General features: G+C 48.0%; 8 protein-coding genes across 8 annotated transcripts; 4 read left to right on the top strand and 4 right to left on the bottom strand.

The window, feature by feature from the left end:
- Window positions 1-88: 88 nt before the first annotated feature.
- Window positions 89-4,430, bottom strand: V1513DRAFT_430979 (uncharacterized protein; the record flags this gene model as incomplete). The annotated part of the gene is made up of 2 exons (XM_066896367.1): window positions 89-2,821; window positions 2,877-4,430. 2 exons carry the CDS (start codon window positions 4,428-4,430, stop codon window positions 89-91), a joined length of 4,287 nt encoding a protein of 1,428 aa, XP_066754143.1.
- Window positions 4,431-6,423: 1,993 nt separating this feature from the next.
- V1513DRAFT_442707 (uncharacterized protein) lies at window positions 6,424-7,615 on the bottom strand. The gene is made up of 2 exons (XM_066897698.1): window positions 7,337-7,615; window positions 6,424-7,283 (listed from the first exon to the last, which is right to left on the bottom strand). The coding sequence occupies exons 1-2, from the start codon at window positions 7,374-7,376 to the stop codon at window positions 6,526-6,528; spliced, it is 798 nt and encodes a 265-aa protein (XP_066754142.1). The 5' UTR covers window positions 7,377-7,615; the 3' UTR covers window positions 6,424-6,525.
- V1513DRAFT_463804 (uncharacterized protein) lies at window positions 7,422-8,528 on the top strand. Its single transcript, XM_066899984.1, has 3 exons — window positions 7,422-7,842; window positions 7,903-7,964; window positions 8,012-8,528. Exons 1-3 carry the CDS (start codon window positions 7,749-7,751, stop codon window positions 8,447-8,449), a joined length of 594 nt encoding a protein of 197 aa, XP_066754141.1. The 5' UTR covers window positions 7,422-7,748; the 3' UTR covers window positions 8,450-8,528.
- Window positions 8,486-10,802, bottom strand: V1513DRAFT_442703 (NLI interacting factor-like phosphatase-domain-containing protein). The gene has a single exon (XM_066897697.1). The coding sequence runs from the start codon at window positions 10,374-10,376 to the stop codon at window positions 8,883-8,885; it is 1,494 nt and encodes a 497-aa protein (XP_066754140.1). The 5' UTR covers window positions 10,377-10,802; the 3' UTR covers window positions 8,486-8,882.
- Window positions 10,803-11,190: 388 nt separating this feature from the next.
- On the top strand, window positions 11,191-13,419 carry V1513DRAFT_430975 (uncharacterized protein; the record flags this gene model as incomplete). The annotated part of the gene is made up of 2 exons (XM_066896366.1): window positions 11,191-11,369; window positions 11,421-13,419. The coding sequence occupies 2 exons, from the start codon at window positions 11,191-11,193 to the stop codon at window positions 13,417-13,419; spliced, it is 2,178 nt and encodes a 725-aa protein (XP_066754139.1).
- A 1,772-nt stretch (window positions 13,420-15,191) lies between these two features.
- Window positions 15,192-16,666, top strand: V1513DRAFT_458014 (uncharacterized protein; the record flags this gene model as incomplete). Its single annotated transcript, XM_066899666.1, has 3 exons — window positions 15,192-15,666; window positions 15,736-16,135; window positions 16,195-16,666. 3 exons carry the CDS (start codon window positions 15,192-15,194, stop codon window positions 16,664-16,666), a joined length of 1,347 nt encoding a protein of 448 aa, XP_066754138.1.
- Window positions 16,667-17,470: 804 nt separating this feature from the next.
- Window positions 17,471-19,381, bottom strand: V1513DRAFT_458012 (uncharacterized protein; the record flags this gene model as incomplete). The annotated part of the gene is made up of 2 exons (XM_066899665.1): window positions 17,471-18,487; window positions 18,545-19,381. The coding sequence occupies 2 exons, from the start codon at window positions 19,379-19,381 to the stop codon at window positions 17,471-17,473; spliced, it is 1,854 nt and encodes a 617-aa protein (XP_066754137.1).
- Window positions 19,382-19,736: 355 nt separating this feature from the next.
- Window positions 19,737-23,415, top strand: V1513DRAFT_442692 (uncharacterized protein). Its single transcript, XM_066897696.1, has 5 exons — window positions 19,737-21,730; window positions 21,782-21,886; window positions 21,937-21,989; window positions 22,044-22,167; window positions 22,224-23,415. Exons 1-5 carry the CDS (start codon window positions 20,020-20,022, stop codon window positions 23,306-23,308), a joined length of 3,078 nt encoding a protein of 1,025 aa, XP_066754136.1. The 5' UTR covers window positions 19,737-20,019; the 3' UTR covers window positions 23,309-23,415.
- The last annotated feature ends 92 nt before the right edge of the window (window positions 23,416-23,507 follow it).

Genomic DNA, 23,507 nt, shown 5'->3' with positions numbered 1-23,507 from the left:
GCGGAGGAGGCTTCAACGTGAAAGATAGCATCAAATCGAAAAAAGAGCCACCATTTCATTTTCTGCCTCTCCCCTGCCTAGTGGAAATTTAAATAAAATGTTGCTTGCCGTTGCTAGAGATAATGCCATCCGAATTGGCAGTCACGCTGTCCGATCCATTGGATGCCGACACGGTTGGGACATTATCGTCCAATTTTTCCTTGCTCATAGCTACACTAATAGATGTAATTCCGATTTGGTCGGGCTCCAGGTCTCTAAGGTAGTCGAATTCGCCCATATGGATCTTTTCGCGGATGATGTCGACGTCAAGCGGCCAGAATAATTTCTGCCCTGCCTTGATCAAGAATCGGGGCAAGAGACACGCAGTCGTTGTGACCAAGACGCAAGCCCAGAATATGAGACTGCCATATACTTGATTCGCTGCACCATAGAACGCTTCCGAGAACAGTAAAACGGTGTATATCCCTGTCCAGAAGAACAAGAGCAAAATAGAAATGGTTACGACGAGGCAGAAGACCCAGTCCCATCGGTACTGATTTAGCAGAACGTAAACGTTTGCGACGACGATAGCTGCGGTTGCCACGAAAACACCCATAGATTCTCGCTGATTGAGTTGCAGGCCGGAGGGGGTAACGAAACCGCCAGTGTAAAACAACAAATATGTGAAGAAGAAGCAGATGACAGACTGGTACAGTCCATCGAACATGTACAACCAAAACTTCTTCTGCGTCCAGTCTAGCCGTAGAATACCACGTTGGTACAGTTCAGGAACGGCAAGCGAGACCTTGTCGTCGACATCCTGATCAAGAATACCCATGAGAATAACTGGCAACGAAGTGAACGCCAGATTGTAAAGCAAGATATAGGTGTAATCGAACAAATACGAGCCGTCGAAGTTATTGTAAATCTGGTACCAAAAAAGCGACAGGGTGAAGATTATGTTCTTGTAGAAGAAATTCGCAGTCATCTCCGCAAGACGTCGATATGACCATCGCCCATGCACCAGCAGTAATCGGCTCAAAAACCTAAATTGACCAATGGCATAATCTGAAGACATGGCGGCTTGGCGACCTTCTTCACCAGCAATACCGACACCGATGTCGGCAGCTTGGATCATAGCAACGTCATTCGCACCATCACCAATAGCAAGAGTCATGACATCCAGACCATTCTTGACCATCTTAACGACAGCAGCTTTCTGAGCGGGGCTCACACGGCAACAGAGGACGGATTTGCACTGCTTGCATAACAACAGGAATCGCATTTTGAGAGCGTCGTCCAATACCAACTTGAGGGCCTCACCATCAATGATCAATGCATGTGTAGGTTCTGGCGGTGAGTGGTCATTCTTTGCGGCTTCTAACTCCTCGACTGTGCCTTTCAGCTCGAAGTACTGGCTCATGTATTCCATAAGCTTCTGTTCGGCCTCTTCCTGTCCCCCTCCAGCTGAAACTTGGAACACTATGAGCTCCATATCCGTGTTCAAAATATTGCAAGAGAAGCCAATATTGATTGCAGTCTCCACACGATCGCCAGTAAGGACCCAGAGCTTGACACCAGCCTCGGCCAAGAGCGAAATCGCATCGGGCACACCATCCTGAAGTCTGTCTTCGATAGCAGTACCACCCAACAACGTCAACTCACGTTCAATTCTGTCGGCAGCGAGTTCCATTTTGTCCTCGCGATCAACAAGAGCAGCAGCCGCATCATCGTACTCTTTACTCCACAATGCGTATTCTTCTTCTGTCAAAACTCTCTGTGCAATACACAAGGTTCGGAGACCTTCGTTGGCGTAGACCTCTAGATGCTGAGCGGTGGATTCTCTTAAGTCTTCCTGACCATCTTTTCGAAGGCGAGAGTAAATAACTGAATCAGCGCCCTTGCAAAACAAGACAATTCGATTGTCCTCCGGCATTCTTACAATAGCACTCATACGCTTCCTCGTCGAATTGAACTCGAGCGTCGTAAGAACATTATACTCCTGGACATGGCCCTGAACGTCGAGAATAACACCGCGCTGAGTACGACCGATCAACGTGAACCCAACATCGCGGGCAGTGCCGACGAGGGCAGCTTCATCTGGTGACTGCGCCTTGAACTCTAGCACAGGTGGGTCTTCGGAAACGCGCTCGGTCAGAACGGAATGACAAAGAGCCAGAGCTAACATGAAATGGTGCGTAGCCTGCGCCTGTGCCTGTCCAGATTCACCTTTCAGATCCGCGATATAGTGAGGCGCGACAAAAGTCATCTTGTCCGGATTAAGATAAGGATTGTTATAGATTGATTGAAGATCCTGAATCATCTTCTCCTTCGAAATAATAATTTGGCGTAATGCTTTTGCACCTTCCACCTCAGCATTGAGACCTTGTCGCTTTTGGATGCCCGCCATTGCTTCTGTATATGCTTCACCATACGAAACGCCATTAACAGTGACTTTCTTTAGTTCCATAACGTTCTGCGTCAAGGTCCCAGTCTTATCCGAGAAAATATACTCAATCTGTCCCAGATCATCGGAGATGTTCCACGATTTCGGAGTACAAGGATAATCGATCGCCTCATAGTACATATATGTGTCAGACCAGATAAAGAATGCTTGGATAGTCTTGATAATTTCAATGGAGATGAACAACGAGATAGGCACAAGGGATTGAAACAGAATGACGCCGGTCCAAAAAGTGACCAGACCATCGATCGATGATCTGCCGCCAATTGAGCCGAACTCAAACCATTGGATTGAGTTATTTGACTTGCTCCATTGGATACCTTCGACGACCCCGGACACGAAACAGAGAATGAATAGAATGAGAAAGTTATAGAGGACCTGATATTGTTAGAATACAGTAAATATCCAACATAAGTCAGCATAAAACACATACGTTGATGTTCAGTTCCCGTGTGATTCGACTTCGCTTACTCGGAGTTTCGCCAGCATTAAGCATGATCTTCGTCTCCTCGCCAGTAAACATAACGACACCAATAACCCACTGTGTGTTTCTGAGCGTACATCCTCGCAATAAGAGATTATTGATCGTAATTGGCTCAGCCATTTCCTGAGGTGGCAAGCTGGGGTCGGCCCGATTGTGTTGCGACCATCTCACTACACCTGAATACGCGTACAAGTTCGGATGTGGCGCTTCAGACTCAATGATAAAGGAAGCACGCTCACAGTCACGCGAATGCTTGATATGGGAACCGCATCTCACGGCCTGACGAACTTTGAGATTGGTCTCACCATCCAAGTTTTTGGTCTCGACGTAGCACGCGCCATCTGAGTCAGATGTCGACAAGATGACAATGTCAGCGGGAATCTCATCGTCATTGCGAATCCGTACAAAATCGCCAACGCGAACATTCTTCCAGAAACTCCGTTTAAACCGCGCTGTTCCAGGGATATCCCTGCTGTAGTTCACCACATTGCCATATGCGAGATCAATTGATGGTCTGCGATACTCTGGGATTGTAGCCATATCGTTGTCAAAGGGGTTCTCCAGGCCAGGAGCACCGTCGTGTGACCTTCGAATCTCGTGCATCTGAAATGACTCGGAAATTCGGTGATCAGCGTATTCAGACTGAACTGTCGTCAATGTCATTGTCCGACCGAGGTCGGTGTCAGAAAAATGATCGTCGTCGACGGCTTCTGCCTGGCGCCGCATTCGATCTTTGGCGTCCATTTCCCTACGTTTCTTACTTCCACTGAGGTTACGTTTCAAAAACCGCAAGAATCTAATCGAGACTCGTGTGGAAGCCTTTTTGAATTTACGCCAAAGTGAGACATTGTCCTCAGACACGTTGGGATTGTGCCAATGGGCCAAAATCTGAGTTGGCGAATTATTCAACTCCAGATCGAGGAGCGTACGCCGGTAGTCTTCAATTGCATCCTTGATAGCCGTGACAGTGACGATGACAATGATAGGAACCGCGTCAAGGCCGGGGTTGCTCGCACCAAAGATTGGGAAGATGCCCAAAATAACAATGAACAAGAAGTAAATGTTGGCAACGTTGTGGAATTGCAGGAACAGGTTCTTTGGCACGAAAGAAAGAGGCGTATATTTCGCTGAGCGAGTCTTGTTTCGCGGAAACTGGGTCAGTGGCTGGCCGTTCTCGTCGAGGTCATTGGGTGGCAGCGGCAAGTTGACATACACACGGCGATGCGGAAGTGATGCCGCAGTGACGTCGACGTCATCACCCTTGTTTTCGCCGGAAGACGAGATATCGTTCGCGATTCGTTCAGAAGCAGTGGAATGCCGTTTGAGTCTTCCGCCCAAGGACAGCCTGTGGAGACGGGACGACCGACGAGGGCGACCGTTGGGACGGCGAGTGGATGCCCATCGCAGGCGCCGGTGCCCAACGTCACTGCTGGATTCCAGCTCCGGGATTTCCGGGACTTCCAGCTGCTCCGCGCTCTCGACGACGTCCGGATCGGCTGCCATAGCTGCAGGAGACGAGTGAGAGAGGGGCGTAGAGGGAGTGTAGAGGCGAGAAGTGGAAGGCTGCTGCAGTAGGAAGTGAGAACCGGTGAAGGGCCTGTGGCAGCTGGAGCGTCAGTGTAGGCGCAACGAACAAAAGTAGCAAAGCGGCTTACGGCTGACGGCTTGCGCAGGGGCTCCTGCTGCACACCGCCTCCGAAGACACCCTAACCCGGCCCTAACTACTCATCGCAAAGCGACTAATATTTTATCTCCTCAGAGTTTCAACTGACATACTCCTGTAAAACACATATACGTAATCCAAATCGTACGCAAAGTGCTAATTAGATACATATCGCGAATTCATTTCCAGATTTCCGCTGCGGATCTTCGTTGTCCCAACGGCCCCGCCGCCCGATCCGCGGAAGCTCACGGATGCATTGCTACAGTACGGCACTTCCTATTTTACTTTTGCACTCTTACGATGTAGATTTATATGTAGACGCGGCAGCCATGCTGCTACGGAACTCATTAGATCCGATTGGATCTGGCCGTATAGAAGAAAGGTACATCGGTAGCAAAATGTAGCTATGCTAAGAGCAGTTGCGTACTTTCGCCATATGTGCTCATGCGCCCCGGCTGTACCATCGGCTTCTTTTGGACGTTATTGATTTGCACTGCCTCATCCGTAATCGGTGCTCTCGGGCCCCGGTAATTCCGCGGATGCGGCAACCATCGGGACTTGTGAGCCTATCATTAGTCTTTAACTCATGGTGGCTAGCAATAATGTATCAACTTATTGGATTAACCACTACGATGCTAATATTTAGATGAATTATACAAGGTATACAGTAAGTATACTCTAATGCTTAGAATTCCATTAGCTCCGGCCGCCCCGGCAACGCCATCGGAATGAACGTTTAATTAGGCTTATAATTAGACTAAAGCCAACCAGCTTCAATTGATTTTTTTCTTATTATTGTCCCCACGGAAAAATCCCTACAATCAAATAATTTAGCAGATAAATGTTTACTTCTTGTCAACACTGAACTCGAAGACTGCCTATATATGATATGTGTATGCAATCTGTACAAATTGATGGAGCACTGGAAGGACCATCATTTGCAAGATCAGCGATGAATCTTTAGTAATGGCATAAGAACAGCCAAATCATATCTGGCGACAGGATATATATGAACGTGAACAGAAGTAATCACGCCAACCATCGCAAACGTTTTGGAATGGTTCTCTCATGTCAGTTGAATTACCGCAAAACTTTACCCGACCGTTATTAGGGGAAAGGGTAGGGTTAGGAAAATCGCTTGGGGTACAAGACACTTGTTAAAATTAGCATGTCAGAACAAGTCACGTAAGCACCACGCAAGCTGTGGTTCCTGACGTCTACGCTTAATTAATTCGCGGTGGCTTTAGCGAGCCGATAACAGCGACCGTGTCGCCGGCATAAAAATGCCTACCCCAGTTCTACTCCGCCAACACTGGTAGCGCACGAGCACGCCAGCTAACAGATGTCAGCACTGCATCTTCCCTCGGGGACGTATGCAGCTCCGGTAGCCGCGTCCGGTCTGGTCTCTGGGACGCCGCTCTCAATTCGTGCATCGTCGTCGTCTTCAATTCCATTGCCGACGGACACTTACGTCGTCGTGATCAATTCCCGAGGCTTTCTCGTTGCGCAGTCCCGAGAACACGCGTTGGCTCTGATGTCTAGTCAGGCCGGAATACCCTCGTATTTCGTGAGGTTCGCTTCTAGTCAGGATGCGGATATGTATATATTACAGCATGCATTGTCGCAGTTGAGGTTTTAATGGAAGTCTCTTGAGCATTATGGATTTGCATGCAACGAATTTTTTGGGGCGGGAACAAATGAAGTCGAATTACATAATATGTATGTTGGTATGATTGGGATTAATGAATGCTTGGCAATTGATACTTGACGGTCATATTTGGTACTGCAGAAGTCTTATCGAACCTGCAATTTGTAATGATTACGATGAAATGATTGTGTTAGCTCATAATAATATTACGTCGTTTAACATCTTAGATGCGATGAACTTGCAACATAGTTTTGCCAGCACACAATTCGGTCTGCCTAGAACTATGTTTACAACTTCGAGACCAAATGCTGTCCACCATCAAGCGGAATAACTGCACCATTTACATACCCGCCAGCCTTACTGCATAAGTACACAATAATTCCCTCAATGTCCTCCGGTAATCCCAGCCGTCCACGAGGATTTATCTCCGCGAGCGTTTCGCTGCCAATCATATCGATCAGCCCATTGGCCATCTTCGTGGGGAAGAAGCCTGGCGCAATAACATTAACCGTAATATTCCGCGGTCCCAACTCGACAGCCAAAGATTTTGCAAGATGGTGTACGGCCGCTTTGGATGCCAAATACCCGTATGTTCCACCGCCGCCATTAGACGTAATCGACAATCCCGTTATTGACCCAACGACAATCACACGAGCTGGATCATAGGAGTCCCCGGATTGCGCAAGTAACGGTGCGGCAGCTTGAATCGTCAAAAACACGCCCTTGACATTAAGATCAAACACGCGATCAAATCCCTGCGCAGGATGGGTCTCCAAAGGCGAACCCCACGTAGCGCCAGCATTGGCGACCACAATGTCGAGTTTCCCTCTAGAATCCTTCTCAATGAACTCAAACACGCGCTTGATATCGTCGGGGTTCGCGAAGTTGCCTGCGATCGCAACTGCTTGGCCAGAGATTCTCGGATCAGCGTTTAACTCGTTCGAAGCTTTTTCGCATGCGGGACCGGAGCGGGACGAAATGTAGACTTTGGCAGCGCCGGCTGTGAGAAGACCGCGTGCTGCATAGAAACCGAGTCCGCGGCTTCCTGAAACAACCGATTAGTATTTCCCGAAGTATTTGTTCCTCAATATTACTTGCCGCCTGTTACGAGCGCGATTTTATCTTTAACGGAGAACATTATCGGCAAAGAACAGTAGAAAGAATAAAGAGTTTCAGCCAGGAATGCCGACAAATCACATTTGTCAGTTAGCAATCTGACAGCGTGATCATAGGCGTCATTCTTGTATAAAAATCTCTTTGGCTCGGTCGCTTAAGCTTTTCTACGTTGGAGCCGCTGGGAGTTTAGGACAGCCGAGGCATGTTTGGTCAAGCGATTGTAGAGTGAGCAGCTCCATCTGTGAGATGTGTGTGGCTTCACCAAGCTTGCTTGATGACGTCGACGGGGTTTCTCGAGACACACTCAACCCTTAACAGATTGCAACCGATATATTACCAATTGCCACGACGTTGTTTATTCAATTCATAACTGCACTTGCACATTTAGGCTACGATGTCACACCTACGAAGGGCCTGGAAGAAACGGTTTCCTGAAATAGATCAGACTGACAGTGAAGATGGCGATATCGTCTATTTAGACGAGGAAGGTATGATCCGGGATGAACTTATTCGAATTGTATGATCATTAACATGTTACGTTTACACAGAGCAGGACGAGTTAATTGATTCGCTACGCAAAGAAAATGAGAGTATTAATTTACGATATCGGGTACGTCTATTCTCTAGACGATGAAGGCTGTACTAACTATTCTGTAGGTCGCATTCACCATAATAACGCTGATACAAACACCAATATTTCTCCTTCACCCAGTTCTAAAATACCAAGGCAAACACGTGCTTACAATTCTCGCGCTCAGTTCGCTCCTCGTGACAGCGTTCGTTATGCACACAACGCCGATAGCCACTTCTTTGCTCTCCGCGGCCATGACAGCCGACACCGCCAACATGGACTCAGTTACTCCACCGCGACGGTTTACACTTACGAATTCGCAGAGAATTATCCTGTTGAATGCGGTATTGGGGGCATTGATCGCTGGTATCGCGTACATGAAGTTTAGCCCCCTGATGGGGATAGATTATGTTTGGTTTAGTCCGCTAGGATCTATTGGTGCTGTAGTGTTAGTACGAGGGTGGATGCGGGAAGGCGATGTAGAAAGTCTGGAACAGTTTAGGTATAAATACAAAGGAGCATAGAGCGGAATTTTTGTAAATACGTTTGTTGTAAATTAGTTTTTGACGAGATATACTTTGAATTCATAATAATACATATGCATACATGCCCAAAAATTGAGTCGACAAACAACAGGATAATATAATTACTAAAACCTCACTAATCTTATCTATCCCTTTGTGACATTTCTTTTCTTTACTCGGGAAGGCAAAAATATCGAAACAAATTTACAAAAACACTCAATAGAAAACCAGACGAGACGAAAACCAGTACAAACATGCAAATCCTAGAGAATTTTCTCCAATTTGTCAAACTCCGCGCCATAAAATAAGAAAAACTCACAAACTAAATACCGTTCGCAAACGTAACCATCATGCATCCGCGAATCAGTGGAAAAGATGAAAAATTATACATAATACATGCAAAAAGACAAGAGCTTTAAACCAAGAGTCTAGGCTATGCAAACGCATTATCGCCCATACGTAAAGAAATAAGTGTCCGCACATCCGTGACGTACCTCATGCCATTCAAAAATGGGACTAAATGCAATAGGTCCAAATCCGAGGGATCATTGATCCATCCTTCGACCGCGATTGCATTATCTTCGTGCAAAAAGTAGCTTATCGGCGAATTATCTATGATCATAACTTTGGATAAGTCGGGCTCGACGACGGTAATGTCCTTGACGTAACCGCCGTTGCGGAAGGTGCAGTGCTGGCGATAGTACCGTGCCCTGAAGTATTTTCGGTCTCGCTCCAGCCAGTCTATGACTGGGTCCGCGTATTCTTGCACCGATGCTGTGAAAATGACAAGATTGTACCAGAGCGATACCTTCTTGAGGAATTCGTCGCAGTATGGTCGTTTGTGAACGTAATATAAAATGGCATGCTGCTTCTCCAATTTGACTTCGACCATATGTCCAGTGCTCATGTTGCCGCCCTTTGACATCGAATGTATAAGGGTCTCGTCAAGATCGAGAATTAAGGTCTTGGGTGCGACATGTTTCGGGATAAGAGGTCGCGGCGGTGGCACCGATCTTGGGTACTTCGTCGTGCGCGACGATAGTGACGAAATAGCCGGGGAAGTAGGCGACTTTATGGACTTTTGCACTGCCAGGGACGGCGATGATTCAGAAGACGGTCCATTTTCGTCAGATGACGAGGAGTTCGGCGATGGATCAGTCGACGGCGATGTCGACTTACGGGCTAGTCGTATCCGAACTGTACGTTGTCGAGTTGACGGCAAGGAATATGATGACTGGTATATTGACGGCGGCACTTCTGCGTCATCTCCAGAATTATGCTGATACGGTTGCGCACTGTGCTGTTCCAGCTCTGATAGCGTTGCGACGGCTTCAGGCCGTTGTAGGATATCTGCTTCCTCGTCTTCCTCTATGATCCTGCCTGCTCCAGGCCTTGACCTCGTAACCAGCACGTCATCTTCATCGGGCGAGCTCCATTTATGTTCTTCAGGCGGATCGCACTTGCCGGGTGCCATTCGCTTGCCTTCATCGTAAACACCGGGCGACGATCCTAAAATGGCAAGCACGTACGCAATAAATTGCACGAACACAGATATCGGGAAGAACCACCACCACCGATTTCGCCACTCTGACGGACACAGCGATGATCGGCGGTCATCTAAGGAGGACTTCCGGCTCGCCAATGGATCTCCACCGATGCCATCTTCGAAATCAGACTGAGTCTCGCTATCAGAAGAGGCGTTGGCCTCAGCAACAGCCGCAACGTCAATTGTTTCGCTCGCTCTCCCGTATTCAGCTGACGAGTCGTGCGATACGAGGGCTGTCAGCGGTAAGGATGGGCCGGCGGCTTTAGGCGTCGTGCTTCCTGATGGAGGATGGCCGGAAGACTGCTCTTGTGGCTGCTGCGACTGCCCAGCGGCGCCTATAACGCGCTCGACGTGGGACGAAATAAATTGTATCGAGTTCATCGTGCATAATACATGGCAGGCGAGTATAGATGAGTTCTTTCGGCGGAAGCCACGCAATATGCCGCAAGCTGCGTGTGTACTGTGTCGATCGAAAGGATTCCGGGGTGGAGAGCGTTGAGGGTTGCCTACGAAAGGCTGTAGCTATTACCGGCCAGCTTTGTTTGCCGCTGAGTACGTGTGTGCGGCGAACCGGTTGACTGGTAAGGCTTCGGCCGGCGCGGCTGGGCAAAATACAATAATAATACAATCTATATTTTGACACCAGCTCCCACTTCTCACTCACTGCTACCGTATTTTGTACGTTGCTCTGGCAATAATATTAATGCAAATCTCGAAAACTGCATAAAGTAATTTCTCAACTGATATAGCGTACTTTTGCCAGTAGAGCAAGCAAGCAAGCAAGCCAGTACTAGCCATTGCCCAAACCCTAAACCCTGATAAGGCTACGTCCGAGACGGCGCCGCAGTGTACGGTTCAAATGTGCCGCGGAGTCCAGCGCATCATCAGCATTGCCAATAGTACTCTTCTCTTTATTGAAATACATTTAGTATTTACAACTTTTTCGGCTGTCGTCAGTGCTACGATCTGGATTCCAGGAGTGGGAGATATCGCACGGAATTGGGCTAGTACTGTCGCTGATTTTTGTTCTCCTTTGTGCTGTATTTTGTCGGATTCATGACAGTCGGACAACCAGTTACTGCTACGTTCGGAGTTAGACATCTCTTTGAACACAGTAAAGCACCGTCTCAGAGCGTGATTGGTCGACAGAATTGAGGTGCGCAAGCCGACCCCATACGTTGGACGTATCGCGACGATGACCACAGTAACTCCGCCGTCTCTGTCATACTTTTGTGTTTTCAACCCGACGTATTGCTATAATGATGAGACATTGCAAGACCAAATCTTCTTCTACACGTCCCGCACGGACCCAGTTTCCGCGGACGAGCAATTACGAAAGGTCGGGCTGATCCAGGGAATCATTTCGTTTGCTAGGTGCGTCTAGTCTTTGAGTTGTAAAATATTTTGGCTAACACCGTCGGACAGCGACTTTTCGAACAGAAAGCCGGTGGAGATAATAGACACTAGGAAGACGCGCACAATTATTGTCGAAATAGAACCAAACTGGTGGCTGGTCGCCTGCGTTAACTTCACCCGCATCCAAACTGCGGTGCAGGCCAACTCGCCAGTCGCATCCTCCGCATCATCGAAAACGAACGGAAGTAATATTGGACAAAATGTCGGTGACAATATAGGACGTGGTGGCGCGTTGGCGTCTTTTAGGAGACGAAAGAAGATGGAGATTCGGACGGATTATTCGCGGAAGGACGTGCCGGGATGCGGTGTCATGCATTCGCAGATAGTTAGGGGATATAACCAGTGGAAGCTATTATACGGCCATTTCCCGCCGTCATACATACGTGAAGATGAAGAGAAGTCGAAGGACAAGAACGTGGAGGGGGACAACAGTGTCGATGAGAAAAACCAGGCTGAGGCGTACGAACCGAACAATTTACACGAATTTCGAATGAACTTACGCAAATTCTGGAGTTGGTGGCTGCACAAGTGGGAACTATACATGTTCAGCACAGCCACCTGGGGAGGGACGATGAACAACAGTTTTCTGGCGAATAATCTCGTGCTGGGATCAGTGCCGACGCTCAGTTTCTCGTTCATGGATTACGCCAATGGTATCAAGATGTGCGGTGGTGGGCGGATTTCCGACTTGACGAGCGAAGCTATTAAAGCAATTGTGCAGCGCGAGGCCAAGAACGGCATGGTCGATCTTATTATTACTAGACTCAACTCGTTTTCCGTCGTCGCGCCTGGTGGGAGTCTAATCCGGTCGGGCGGTGCAAGTGATACGGCGTCAATCAACAGTGGTGTTGAGAAAATGGTGGGTGATACAGATTCAATATATTCGACGAAAGACGACGCGGCATCAATCCGGTCTAGCCGATCGCGACGGTCTCGATTTTTCGACAGGGAATCTATCGTGTCCGAGCAGGGGTCTGATTCGGAAGATTATGGGTATTCGGCTGCAGATGAAGATGCATTTGATGAGGAACTGAGGAATGGATGTGTATTTCAGGGCGTCGGGTATATTTCTCGAACAAGTGTGGGAGAGTACTCGAGGTGGATTATTGACAATCATATATTTCCGTCTCCAACGGCTATTGAAGGTGTCAAATGGAGTTTGTTTGCGAATAAAGAAGAGCCGATGATTCCTCTCGCCGCGCTAATGTTCAGTTTTCAGTATGGGTACAAACGACCTATACCACCACTTCCGCCCAAGAAGCAGAAGAACAAACAAACTAGATCTAGTGTGACTGTGAGCGGCACGAGCGATTCTGCGCGTAGCACGAATGGCGCGGGGACTAAGAACTTGACCAAGTTGGCGATCGACCAGGTCAGAGATTCATCTTTGGCTCTGATTCATCGCGTTACGTCTGGCTCGACGGTGGCGACTACGAATACGGCTGGTACTACGGAGAAGAAAAAGCAGGTGCAGAGAGAGTGTAAGGACGATTTGTCGGATGGCAAGTTCATGGTTGGGTTTCAGGGGGACTTGGAGGGTGACATGTTCGACGATGAAGATGAGGCAGCAGATGAAGACGTGGACGAGGGGGTCACACGGAAAATGGAGCTTACTTTTCGGGAGGTGTATATTCAGCGCAAGAAGAAGAAAAGTAAGGACAAGACGGCGAAGGTCGTGCAGCAAGCGCAGGCACAAGAAGCAGACAAGTCGAGTGATACAATAACGCCATATACATTCAATGAAGCCGACACGACTACGAGGCCTGAATCTGCAGTGAACGGTTCGGCGACTACATCAGTTGTTGTCAGCAGCGCGGCCTCACAAAAACTCGAACGATTACACGTCATAATTTACAAGCGCGCACCATACATTTTTTCTGCCTTTTTTGATGCCCGGAATGGCCAAAACTCGTTGAGTAATCCAGAGTATTACAAGGCGTTGCATTTACGACTTGGATCGCTGGCGGAGCCTATATTTGAGGACTTGGAGAATGCTGGTGGGGCGTGATGTGACGACGGTGTAAGAGGATACTTTGCAATTTCCATTGATTGTGTGTGGTATATGTTGATTTTAGAAATAATTGTAATATTTGGTTTGGACTATTACAAGGCGCGGAGGATATATAGAGAAATTGTTGTATATTAGGTGTCTTGTGTTAAGCTTTATTCATGATGAGAAAGATTATTATGAGTTCAGTAGAACTCTAACCCAAGCCAGCCCATGGACAATTGAATGCATGACTTGATCAGAAGAGTATGAATAATAATGAATGAAACAATTGGTTGGGGCCAGGAGTTTGGATCAATTGAGTGAGGTCGAGTTTTAAGATCGATCAAGTCGATCAATGCGGGGCACATAATGATATTAGCCCCCCACCCGTATTAAACTTCAATGGTTAGAGACAGGCCTTGTCAAGCCATGGAAAGTCAGAGACTATTTCCGATTAGGTTGGCCCTCTGTTTAGTGTTTACTTATGTTTAGTTATGTAAATAATAAATGAGTAGGTAACATTATTATTAGACTGGCTGAACAGGTTTGCCTAGCGAGTGGGAGTGGCGGCAGTAAGACTTTTTTCTTTTTAGACTTTTAGGAGTCAGCAGTCTGAGCACGGAACAGGTGTTTCAGTAATAATTGAGAGTGGCGTCATTGTGCGTTAGCCTCGGTTGCTTGCGGTGCACGTGAGCTTGTTCTGAGTCGACTCTCTTAAGTCTGCAATTGCGCCGCGCAGTCATTTTTTGTAGTTATTCTATTTTCGGATACCTGACATGTTGAATAACTTACATATGTCATTATTTATTTACAAGCTAACCAAAAAAAAAAAACCTAGCTAAGCATCCAGAAGTCGCCGCTAACGGACCAAGAAACGTTGTGTTATTGAATGATCGACGCCTCGTGCCCAAACTGTCCTCAGGATCTTGGCTACCTAGAAAAAGTCCCGGCCTCCAAAGGCACGTGCTAGTTCAGCTTGCTTTTTTAGGATAACTACTCTCTGTAGGAACTCCTGGTAAAGGTCCGCAGCTACTCCGAGTTGCCACTTGCCAGAGCAATGAAATTCAACCATCGTCGGTCTCGTTCGAAATGTGGTAATAGTCGGCCGAGATTATTGAGAAGACTGCTGAGGTGTTATAAATGCACTCAATCCGCCACGAATGATGCGTACTTAATCATCAATGATGGTGTTGACACAGATGAGCTCTAACCAGCTCCTTGTTGGTGATCAACACACCGTTCGTTAGCTAAAGTAGAATCTGTCAAACTTATGCTGTCTCTCGGTTATGCTTTTAGGATGTCATTTGACAACAAGACCACTTTTTTTTTTTTTACTGAAAAAGGTAAGTTCGACTGAGTCGCGACGTCGCGAATTCGTTTCGCATTCACCCGAAAGCCCCGACCTTAATGCGCATGAGGCAATTAGGTATGAAAGATGACTCGCTTATGGCTCAAATACGTAAGTTGAGCGGTTTTTTTGTGCGAGTGATGACGTCTATTGCATATGTGGCTAGTGCGGCACGTGCGGAGGAGTGGCTGTGCACAGTCAGTAGATGTGGGAGAGATTTGCGCACATCCCGCCTCAAACAACACTCTCAAACCAGTTAACTATCTCTCTCCCTTGGGCCCCCCCCCGCTTTGCATCACCCAACCCTTTTCGTGCCCTTGCTACTTCCTTTTTATTCCCTCCCCCCCCAATCACCTCATACTTGTTCATACTTGTTCATCACTATTTCTACACTGAACTCCTCTGCGTCCTTTGGCTCGCGAACTTCTATTACGTCTCCACCATGTCTGCGCGCGGCTTCCTACTCTCCGCCGTCTTCATGGTCGGTCTACTATTCATCTACGCAACACTGCCAACTTCCAACCCCTCGCCGTCCCTCGTGCCCTTCTCGGCTATGATCACCTCTCCCCAATCGAATCTCACTTTCCCTGCCCGGCCCGCCGCTTTTGGACCCAGTTTGCCCTCGCTCTTACCAGATGACGACTCATCCTCCGACGATGAGGGAGATTCTGATGGCACCACTCCCCCCGCCGCATTTTCCGGCACCCTCTATGTGCTTGAATCTCACGGCTGCCTATCCCGCAGTTCAGACAGTTCTGTAGAGTCTGTCCCCGACTTGCGCGACAAGATTGCACTTGTTCTACGTGGAGAATGTTCGTTTTACGAGAAAGTTCTCAATCTCCAGAGTTGGGGCGCCGCGGCGGTGATAGTCGGTGATATAGACGGTGCTCGCGGTTTGTTGACCATGTCCGCCAAAGGTTAGTTCATTGGTCCTTTATTCCCGGCAATCACAATTTCACCAAAGTATCGTTCTGACATGCCCACAGGTGATACGCATAAAATCCGCATCCCATCTTTCTTTGTTTCACACTCGTCTTATGTCCAGCTTGCCTTATTAGATACCGTTTCCATCATACCATCACAACCACCTTCACCAGTTCTCGACACTCTTCTCTTCCTCCTCGTTTCCCCGCTGCTCTCTCTTTCCCTCATTTATGCGCTCCTCATCTTCCATCGCCGATACAAGCGAATGCGTGACCGTGCCCCCAAGGCCTTCGTCGAGAATCTCCCAACACGTATATGGGGCACAGAGACCAACAACGCGAATGGTCGCGAGAAACTGTGGGGATCGGCTGCCGAGTGCGTTATCTGCTTGGAAGACTACGTACCCGGCCAGAGCCGTGTTATGCAATTGCCATGCGGTCATGAGTTCCACTCTACCTGCATGTACGTATTTTTTTTTGTGTAGAAGCTTTGTGCCACGAATTTGAGACTAACAGAAATAGAACTCCATGGCTTACTTTGCGGAAACGCACTTGCCCGATTTGCAAGCGAGACGTGACGAACGCCAACGAGCAACTTCCTCTTCTAACACCAATCCCCGAAGCTGGCGATCCAGATTTGGAAGAATCGCGGCAACAACATCTCCAGCAACAGCAAATTGCCGAACTACAGACCGGAAGTAGCTCCAGCAGTACTCACCGGCAAAATCTGATAGAGCTGAACGATGGAGACGAGATTGACGATCTGTACGATCCGAGCACGAGTGTTCGCTTGGAGAACATGACGCCTTCAAGCGAGCAGTCATCGTTCATGCTGGACGAACCCGAGGCTGCCTCCAGCTCATTAGCCTCTGCGCTCTGTCCATCTACGCCATCATCACCCAAGTCAGCACCAGAAGTTGTGGTTATAGAATCCCCGACAGAGGACACAGAGGCTGCGGCGCCGTCGTCGTCGTCATCGCAGTCATCGTCATAAATATATCTTTGCATCAGAGTCGTGTCACGATAGAGATTCATCTTTTTTTTTTTTTTACCATGTACCACTACTTTCATCGCTTTTCTCGTCTTTGTTGTGGCTCTTCCTTCTAAGCTGTGGTCTTCGGCGTTGTCGGCTTAATCTTACACGTTTACACTCCACTTACCATGATATGTACACGGTTTTTATACACTTGTTTTTGTTTGACGCTCTGTTTATGGCTATGTGTTATCGGTCTGTGTTTACTCGGATAATGTTTAGATGTATCGTTAATCTCTCTTTTGTCAGCTCGGGAACAAAATGCCTGGAGAAAAGGTGTCTTTGGTTGTTGTTTTAAGCTTCGAACGGGATGTATAGGTGCTGGTAGGAAATGGGTGTGATGTTCAAAAATGAAGAGGAATTGTCTTTTGTTTTCTAGTTTTGTCCTATTGTGGTTTTTAAGTGACGCATTGGGGGTTTGTGCGTACGCTTTCGTTTGTTTGTGTATACTTTGCATTTGGCTTTCTTATGTGCTTACTTGAATTTATGGATGTCTTATTATGATACGAAATTCTTGCACGTCTGTGTAGTAGGAAATGTAGTGTAATGACGAGGGAGACAACCTGTAATCCATAAAAACTTCTAGAAGAAACAATATATGCAAAATATTGCCGCCGCCTACTCAAATTATATACCAAAGAACCAAAAAAAAAAAAATCCAAAATCCTGAACGCACTTGTTTGAGATTCCCAAGAAACCAACGATACGAAAAAAAAAAACCAATTGTTTCTGCTTATATATATACAACGGATTGAATAATTTTTGTCATCGCCAAAACCGGGACTTTTGCCGCGCAGATTTCCCGACGACGACGATCGGTCTGATAACTGGCGCGCCGCCCCTGGGTCCACAACTTGAGCTGCCGCTGCTACCATGTCCCGTGTCCGCACCATGTTCCCACATCATGGTCACGCGCTGGACTTTTCGCAGATTTTTAAGACCGACGACGATGATTGCACCGACGACCGCGCTCGCAAATGCTGATATGGTCCAAAATCCGACACCAGAGTCTTCCATGAAGTTTTTAAGATTCATGCCGTACAGAGCCGCGACAAGCGCACCACCACCTAATCCCAACGCGCCGATCGTAAACTTGAGTTCCAATAACATTAGCGAGTTCCGATTCGCGTCTAAAATGATATTCACAATCTCCTCCGTCGTGCGCACGTTCGACATTGTTATGTTTGCCGCCTGCACGATTTCATCGCAGTGTTTGTAATACGATTCTAGCAGCATTTCGACTTCGGAATGTTGGTCGTGAGGACGCGCAATACCGTTGAGCTTCTCGGAGAGGTACATCCCGGCAAGATCGTCATCTTGTTCCAAAACCTCGTTGATCGCGTCACGAACTAGCGTCGCCTTCTGAAGAAACTGCGCCAGAGCTTTGCTCTGCACGAGCAGATGCCGTAGTTTTTCTCTATCAATGTTGTTCTCAAGATCTGCTAAGATCCCCGTGACTATCGTAGTGTGGATCTTCATTTCAGCATCCAGCGCGGTCACAACCGAGATGAGGATCGCTTCTAGCGCCCGCATTTCGTAGGGCAGACCGCCCATTGCTTTGCTGCCTTGTCGAAGCTTGCCTTCGAGGTCGTACATGAACACGGATTGGGTTTGAGAGTCGGTTGAGCCGTAGGCATCAAATATCAGGACCATATCTGCTTTAATGAGAGCGCGGATGTGTAGGAGATTGATTAGGATCGAGTTGTTGCGAACGAGGATCGACGGCATGGTCGTGTAAGAGCCTGTGTCGAGTTTGCGCAAATCACGCGGCAATAAACCGTGCTGCTAATGTTAGCCATCTACTACCTAAACAACGTCAAAAAAGAAAAAAAATCATACCTTACTCAACAACTCCGACTTTTTGAACTCTCCGGATACAACAGTGACACTCCCTTCCAAATCAAACACAGTGCAACGCACAAGGTTTCCCGCCGTGGTGGCTTTATGTATCAAGCTTCGTTCGAGAAGTAACTCTTCTATTGCCGAGCGATTCCATTTCCGAGTACGCGTCTTGTGTGAAGGATGTTCTGTTGATTCTGCCAACGGTGGTGGAGTTTTGCGTGATGAAGGCGTAATAGATATTGATTTGAATAGTGTGCGAATCTGATCTTGAGTCGTTTCTTTGGTCGGTGTGTCAGTGGGTTTGGCAGACTGTGTCATTGCAGCGTCTTTGGTTTTGATATGTGAGTCCGGTGCTTCTTCTCTTGCGCTTGATGTCGATGATGCAGGCGATGACCCGGATGTTGGTGTCGTGTTGGTTCTCTGTAGTTGACCAGCCAAGATATCCCGCCGTCGATTCAAAAGCAACGCACGTAATTTCGCCCCGCTAACCCCAACATCTTCCGTCAAAAAGTCCTTCTTCACGCCCGTCTTTTCAGTTTCCTCACCTTCCCGCTCAGCCTCTGCCACGGGAACTTGCCTTGGCGGAACATGGTCGTGCGATTCAAGCATGCTCGCCGGCTCAGCAGCCGCATGCGCAGATGACGTCGCACTCGAAGACAAAAACGTGCCCAATTTCGATCGAAATGGACCCATATCGAAACCAACCCGTGACGAATGAAACCAGCGCGAACATACTCGCTGCGGATGTCCTCGCACTCGCGCCTTGCTCCCCGCAACCCGACAAGCGCGTGCAATCGTGCTTCCTTGCCGCGTCGAGACCATAGAAGGTGACATATCCGACACACATATTGCACGTAATTGAAGTAGTACTAGCCGTGAAGGGGCGCGGCATGCCCCCGATGTGGACACCGCTGTCGTGCCGGCTAACATATTCGCAAATCTACACGAGTCCTGTGAGTCATACAACTCTCAAGGCTTCAAGCAAAAGCAAATGTATCTAAATTCTATATTTATAGAGCAAGCCCACGATTGAGAATGTAAAAAGTCGTCATGGTATTCGACGCTGCTTTGTCGTTTGTTATTGCTGAACGATGTTTTTAGGTCCAGGATTTCTTAGCCTTTGAAATTTCTTGACTACTAATTGGGATAGGGTCGTGACTTACCCGACCTTAGTATCCGACGCTTAATTCGCCCCCGGGCTCGGTCGAACGCGTTCATTGTGACCTTGGACGCGCTGAACCAAGCTTTAATTTCTGAAGTGGCAGTTAGCTACAGTTAAATGCGCGTCACCTATCGATAACAGCATCCACGAATCTACAGTCTCCGTCACAATTTCACGAATAGTCTTCCGAGACATATTTAATGCGTCTAAAATTCGCGTCATAAAACAGCTACGGTCCGCATAGATAAAGGGGACGCGGTGGCAAGGACGCGGCAGAATCAACCCACATCATCATCCGAAACCGGCCACTATGCGAAGACAAATTTCGGATTGGTTTGCACCTAAGAATAAGTCTCCTCTGACCACGAGTGATAATTCGTCTGCGAATGCTAGTCCGCTGAGTCCGCTTTCTTCGTCGAAGAAAGCTAATCATAATAGCAATAGTAATAAAATCGAGTTGTCACTACGGAACGCGACAAATGGCCCGGCGCCAGGGAAGAGGGGTGCTAGTTCTGCGAATAAAACACCAAAGCGAGAAAGCGGGAGATATGTGCAGGTGAGCAAGAATGCGATGACGACGGAGTTGCCGAATGGAAAGTTGCAACAGAAACTCACGATGTCGCCGATGCAGAGGAAAATGACTGATGTTGAAGGCACTGTGAGGTTGGAGGGACTTGATACACCAAAACTCGCGCCGGCTTGGGAAGATTGCGATAGCACGCCGTCGCCTGTGAGGAATAATGCTACCGCGTTTGCGTTAAAGGTTGATAAACAGAGCTCGTCGCAGGTTACGGTTTTGTCCGACCAGGCGCCTACCACTTCACCAACTAGTATTGTCAAAGATGAAAATCCGGAAGCCAAGGAGAATACGACACCTACGAGTACGAGATCTGTGTCAACGTCGAGGACGGAGGATCTTCCTACGCCATCGTCGTTTAGATCCGCCGTCGAAAGGTTGGACGGCGACGCGTCGTCTGTTACTGGATCGCTGTCGCCGGTGACGGAAGAAAGGTCCGATGGGGTTACAAAAAAAGACAGCGAGAGATGTGAGCATGTTAAACAGGTTGAGGTGATAGAGATCGAAGATGTTGAGCTGGTTGAAACGGATGACAGTATTTCTGCGACGGCTACGATGACTGCTCCTCCAGCTCAGGAACATTCAACACGACCAAACATCGAGGCTTCGTCAGAATTATCCTCACCGCCTGCTTCCCTATTGTCCATGACAGCTACCAACGAATCAGCTAGGCTAGTTGATATGATAGAGTTGGATTCAAAATCCGAGTATGGAAGTTCACAATCCCCAGAACCGACACCAACACCCGCTGCTGCCACACGAGTCGAAATTGCACCAAAGACAGCAACTACAGCACTTGAAGAGGTCCCGACCATATGTCGGAGAGAACTCCGGAGTTCAGCACTAGCATCCATTCTGGCATCATCTAGAAAGTCCACAACCGAGGAGTCACCGACCACCGCGACAGGATCTTCCCGCTTCGTGATAAAGGTGCCTATAGTCCCGCCGCCGTCACCTTCATCCATTATCACATGTACACCGGAGTCGCTATCGAGTACATCTGGGCCAGCAAAGATCCAGGAGCCAAAGAAAGCGAATATGGCACCGTCGTCTTTCCTTTCGAGCCTCATCGAGAAATCTGCACGCAAACCTGCTCGTCCGGCGGAGACAGAAATTCCTTCGGCACTCCGAGACCTGTATGCGCGTGCAGCCGAAATACAACGATTTGACAGTTTAATGGCTGAAAGCAAGGAACTCGAACATCAAAGTCATTGTCTCGATCAGCCGAGATCGGATGAAGCAATCAACGACGATGATGTCATGACGGCTGCGGTTGGTGTGGAGAATGCGACGCAGATGGCAAAGTTGTTGGGCAAGGTTGAGAGTGAGAAGTCGAAAATAGTTGAGTTTCATTATTTTGATATCAGCAGATTAGAGGTTTTTGAGATTGAGAGGGAGAGATTTCCTGGGTTGCCAGCTGGGTGGCTGTCTGAATGTCTGCATGGTAAGCTTTGATTGTGGGAGTATGGGATGAAATTATTGGCTAATGAAGTAGACCCCGAAATGAGAAACGTGATGTTTGAAAGTGGGTTTGTGAGGGATATGATAGACTTGGAGAATAAGTTGCCAAAGTCACTAGTTTTGTGGTTGATGGTGGAAGGTTCGTCAAGCAGCACCGTGTGAGCAAGGCATATTGCTGATGATCGATAGTTGCTCGTGAACCAAATGATTTTCTTGCGCATTCGTATTTACAGACACTGCTGGTAAGCTTTCACGTTGCCCATACTATACAGAGACGGATATTGATGTAATCCCAGCTGTGCGATGATGCGCTTCATGCGGACGAGGAAGTGCTAGATAAAATGTTCTGTAACATTGGCGTTAATCCGGAACTACAGCATGTAGACTCCGAAATGACGCTCTCTCGGGTAAAAGGCGACGGTGAGTAACTAAATTTATGCGAAAATTCCGTTGGACAGAAGACTGATGGAAACTAGACAAAAGTGTCCGCTTTCGCACTCACAACATCAAATTCACTCTCGAGTTACTACACGCAATTGTTGCTCGACGCACCTATGAAAGCCGTTTCTTCCGTAAGGTCATGATCTTTACAATCCGTGCCCTTCTTGACTCCGCCGTCGGCAAATCGATGTACTCGTCCCTCAGCGACCTCTTCTCAGTCGTCATATCGCGTATTCCGATAGAGAGTTGGCTCACCGAAGAGACTTTCCTACTCCGTACGCTCTTCTCCACAGTCACCGATTCGAAAGAACGCGTGCGACTGCTCACATTAGTTCCGATAAATCCGGGCACGCACGCCATGCATTTACGGACGAAATTGGCTATCGCATTCTTTCTAAATGATATCGATTTCGTTGCAGATACGATTGCGGATGGTAGATTACCGATCGCCAAGAGGATATTGCCGGAGTTGCTGTCGAATCCGATGTACAGACTACGTGTGACGCAATTTTCCCAGCAGAAGCAAGGTGGGGAAGTTCCGCAGATCAAGGTCCACGAAATGCAGGATGTGCTCCAGCCTTCTACCCCGCCTCTATCAGATTCAGCGGATGCAGAGCAGCTAGAGAACAGTGTCCATTCACTGTCACCCAGTAAGCTTAAGGTGGTCGTGAGTAGCGACCCCGAGGACGAGGCCGACGAGGAACTGCTCGAAACTAACGCCACAACAGACAACGGCGCTGATGATACGGAATTTGACCACGGCTCCGAAGACGATGACGACGAATCTTACAAGGTCGACTACGCTTTGCTGACACATCGTATCTGGTGCCTCAATTTCGCGCTCATGACAGCGGTGCGCCTTGATAAGGATATCCACAAGATTAAGGTCATAACGGACTTCCTGCGGGAACTAAATAACAAGATCTTTGACCCTCACGCTCGATTCCCAGATCGCACAGAGGCCAAGGCAGCGATCCAGGCATGTGAGTTTCGGTTGCTGTATTCTGTCGTCGGTGGCAATGGAGTGCGACAGAGCGTTATTGAGAAGCATTTCGAGTATACGAAACGGAGTCCGCGGAAGAATTACAAGGGTAAGAAGAGAAAGGAAATCGAGGAGTGAAGCATAATGAAGTCGAAGTTGCGGGTTTCCGGGCGTTGTATAATAGATTTGGAGCTTTTGTCTATGTTGTAGTGTATGAGTACAATGCAAAGTGCTTCACGACTCAGTGCCGGCGAGTGTCAGCGGTGAATAATGAGCCAAGCGATCGGCGAGATACCGTCAAATTGAATGCGAGCGGACAGCACAGGTGGCTTGTGTT

This window comes from Lipomyces chichibuensis, assembly GCF_038497645.1.
Source record: "Lipomyces chichibuensis strain CBS 12929 unplaced genomic scaffold V1513scaffold_11, whole genome shotgun sequence".
Classification (NCBI taxonomy): domain Eukaryota; kingdom Fungi; phylum Ascomycota; class Lipomycetes; order Lipomycetales; family Lipomycetaceae; genus Lipomyces; species Lipomyces chichibuensis.
Note: the sequence above shows the minus strand (reverse complement) of the source record. Positions and strands in the feature narration are given on the sequence as shown.

Coding starts and splice junctions, on each gene's coding strand:
- V1513DRAFT_442703 (XM_066897697.1), bottom strand. CDS start 10,376: ATGAACTCGATACAATTTATTTCGTCCCACGTCGAGCGCGTTATAGGC.
- V1513DRAFT_463804 (XM_066899984.1), top strand. CDS start 7,749: ATGTCACACCTACGAAGGGCCTGGAAGAAACGGTTTCCTGAAATAGAT. Junction 7,843..7,902: donor CGTCTATTTAGACGAGGAAG/GTATGATCCGGG, acceptor ACGTTTACACAG/AGCAGGACGAGTTAATTGAT. Junction 7,965..8,011: donor GTATTAATTTACGATATCGG/GTACGTCTATTC, acceptor ACTATTCTGTAG/GTCGCATTCACCATAATAAC.
- V1513DRAFT_442707 (XM_066897698.1), bottom strand. CDS start 7,376: ATGTTCTCCGTTAAAGATAAAATCGCGCTCGTAACAGGCG. Junction 7,284..7,336: donor AATCGCGCTCGTAACAGGCG/GCAAGTAATATT, acceptor CGGTTGTTTCAG/GAAGCCGCGGACTCGGTTTC.
- V1513DRAFT_442692 (XM_066897696.1), top strand. CDS start 20,020: ATGCGAAGACAAATTTCGGATTGGTTTGCACCTAAGAATAAGTCTCCT. Junction 21,731..21,781: donor GCTGTCTGAATGTCTGCATG/GTAAGCTTTGAT, acceptor CTAATGAAGTAG/ACCCCGAAATGAGAAACGTG. Junction 21,990..22,043: donor CGTATTTACAGACACTGCTG/GTAAGCTTTCAC, acceptor ATGTAATCCCAG/CTGTGCGATGATGCGCTTCA.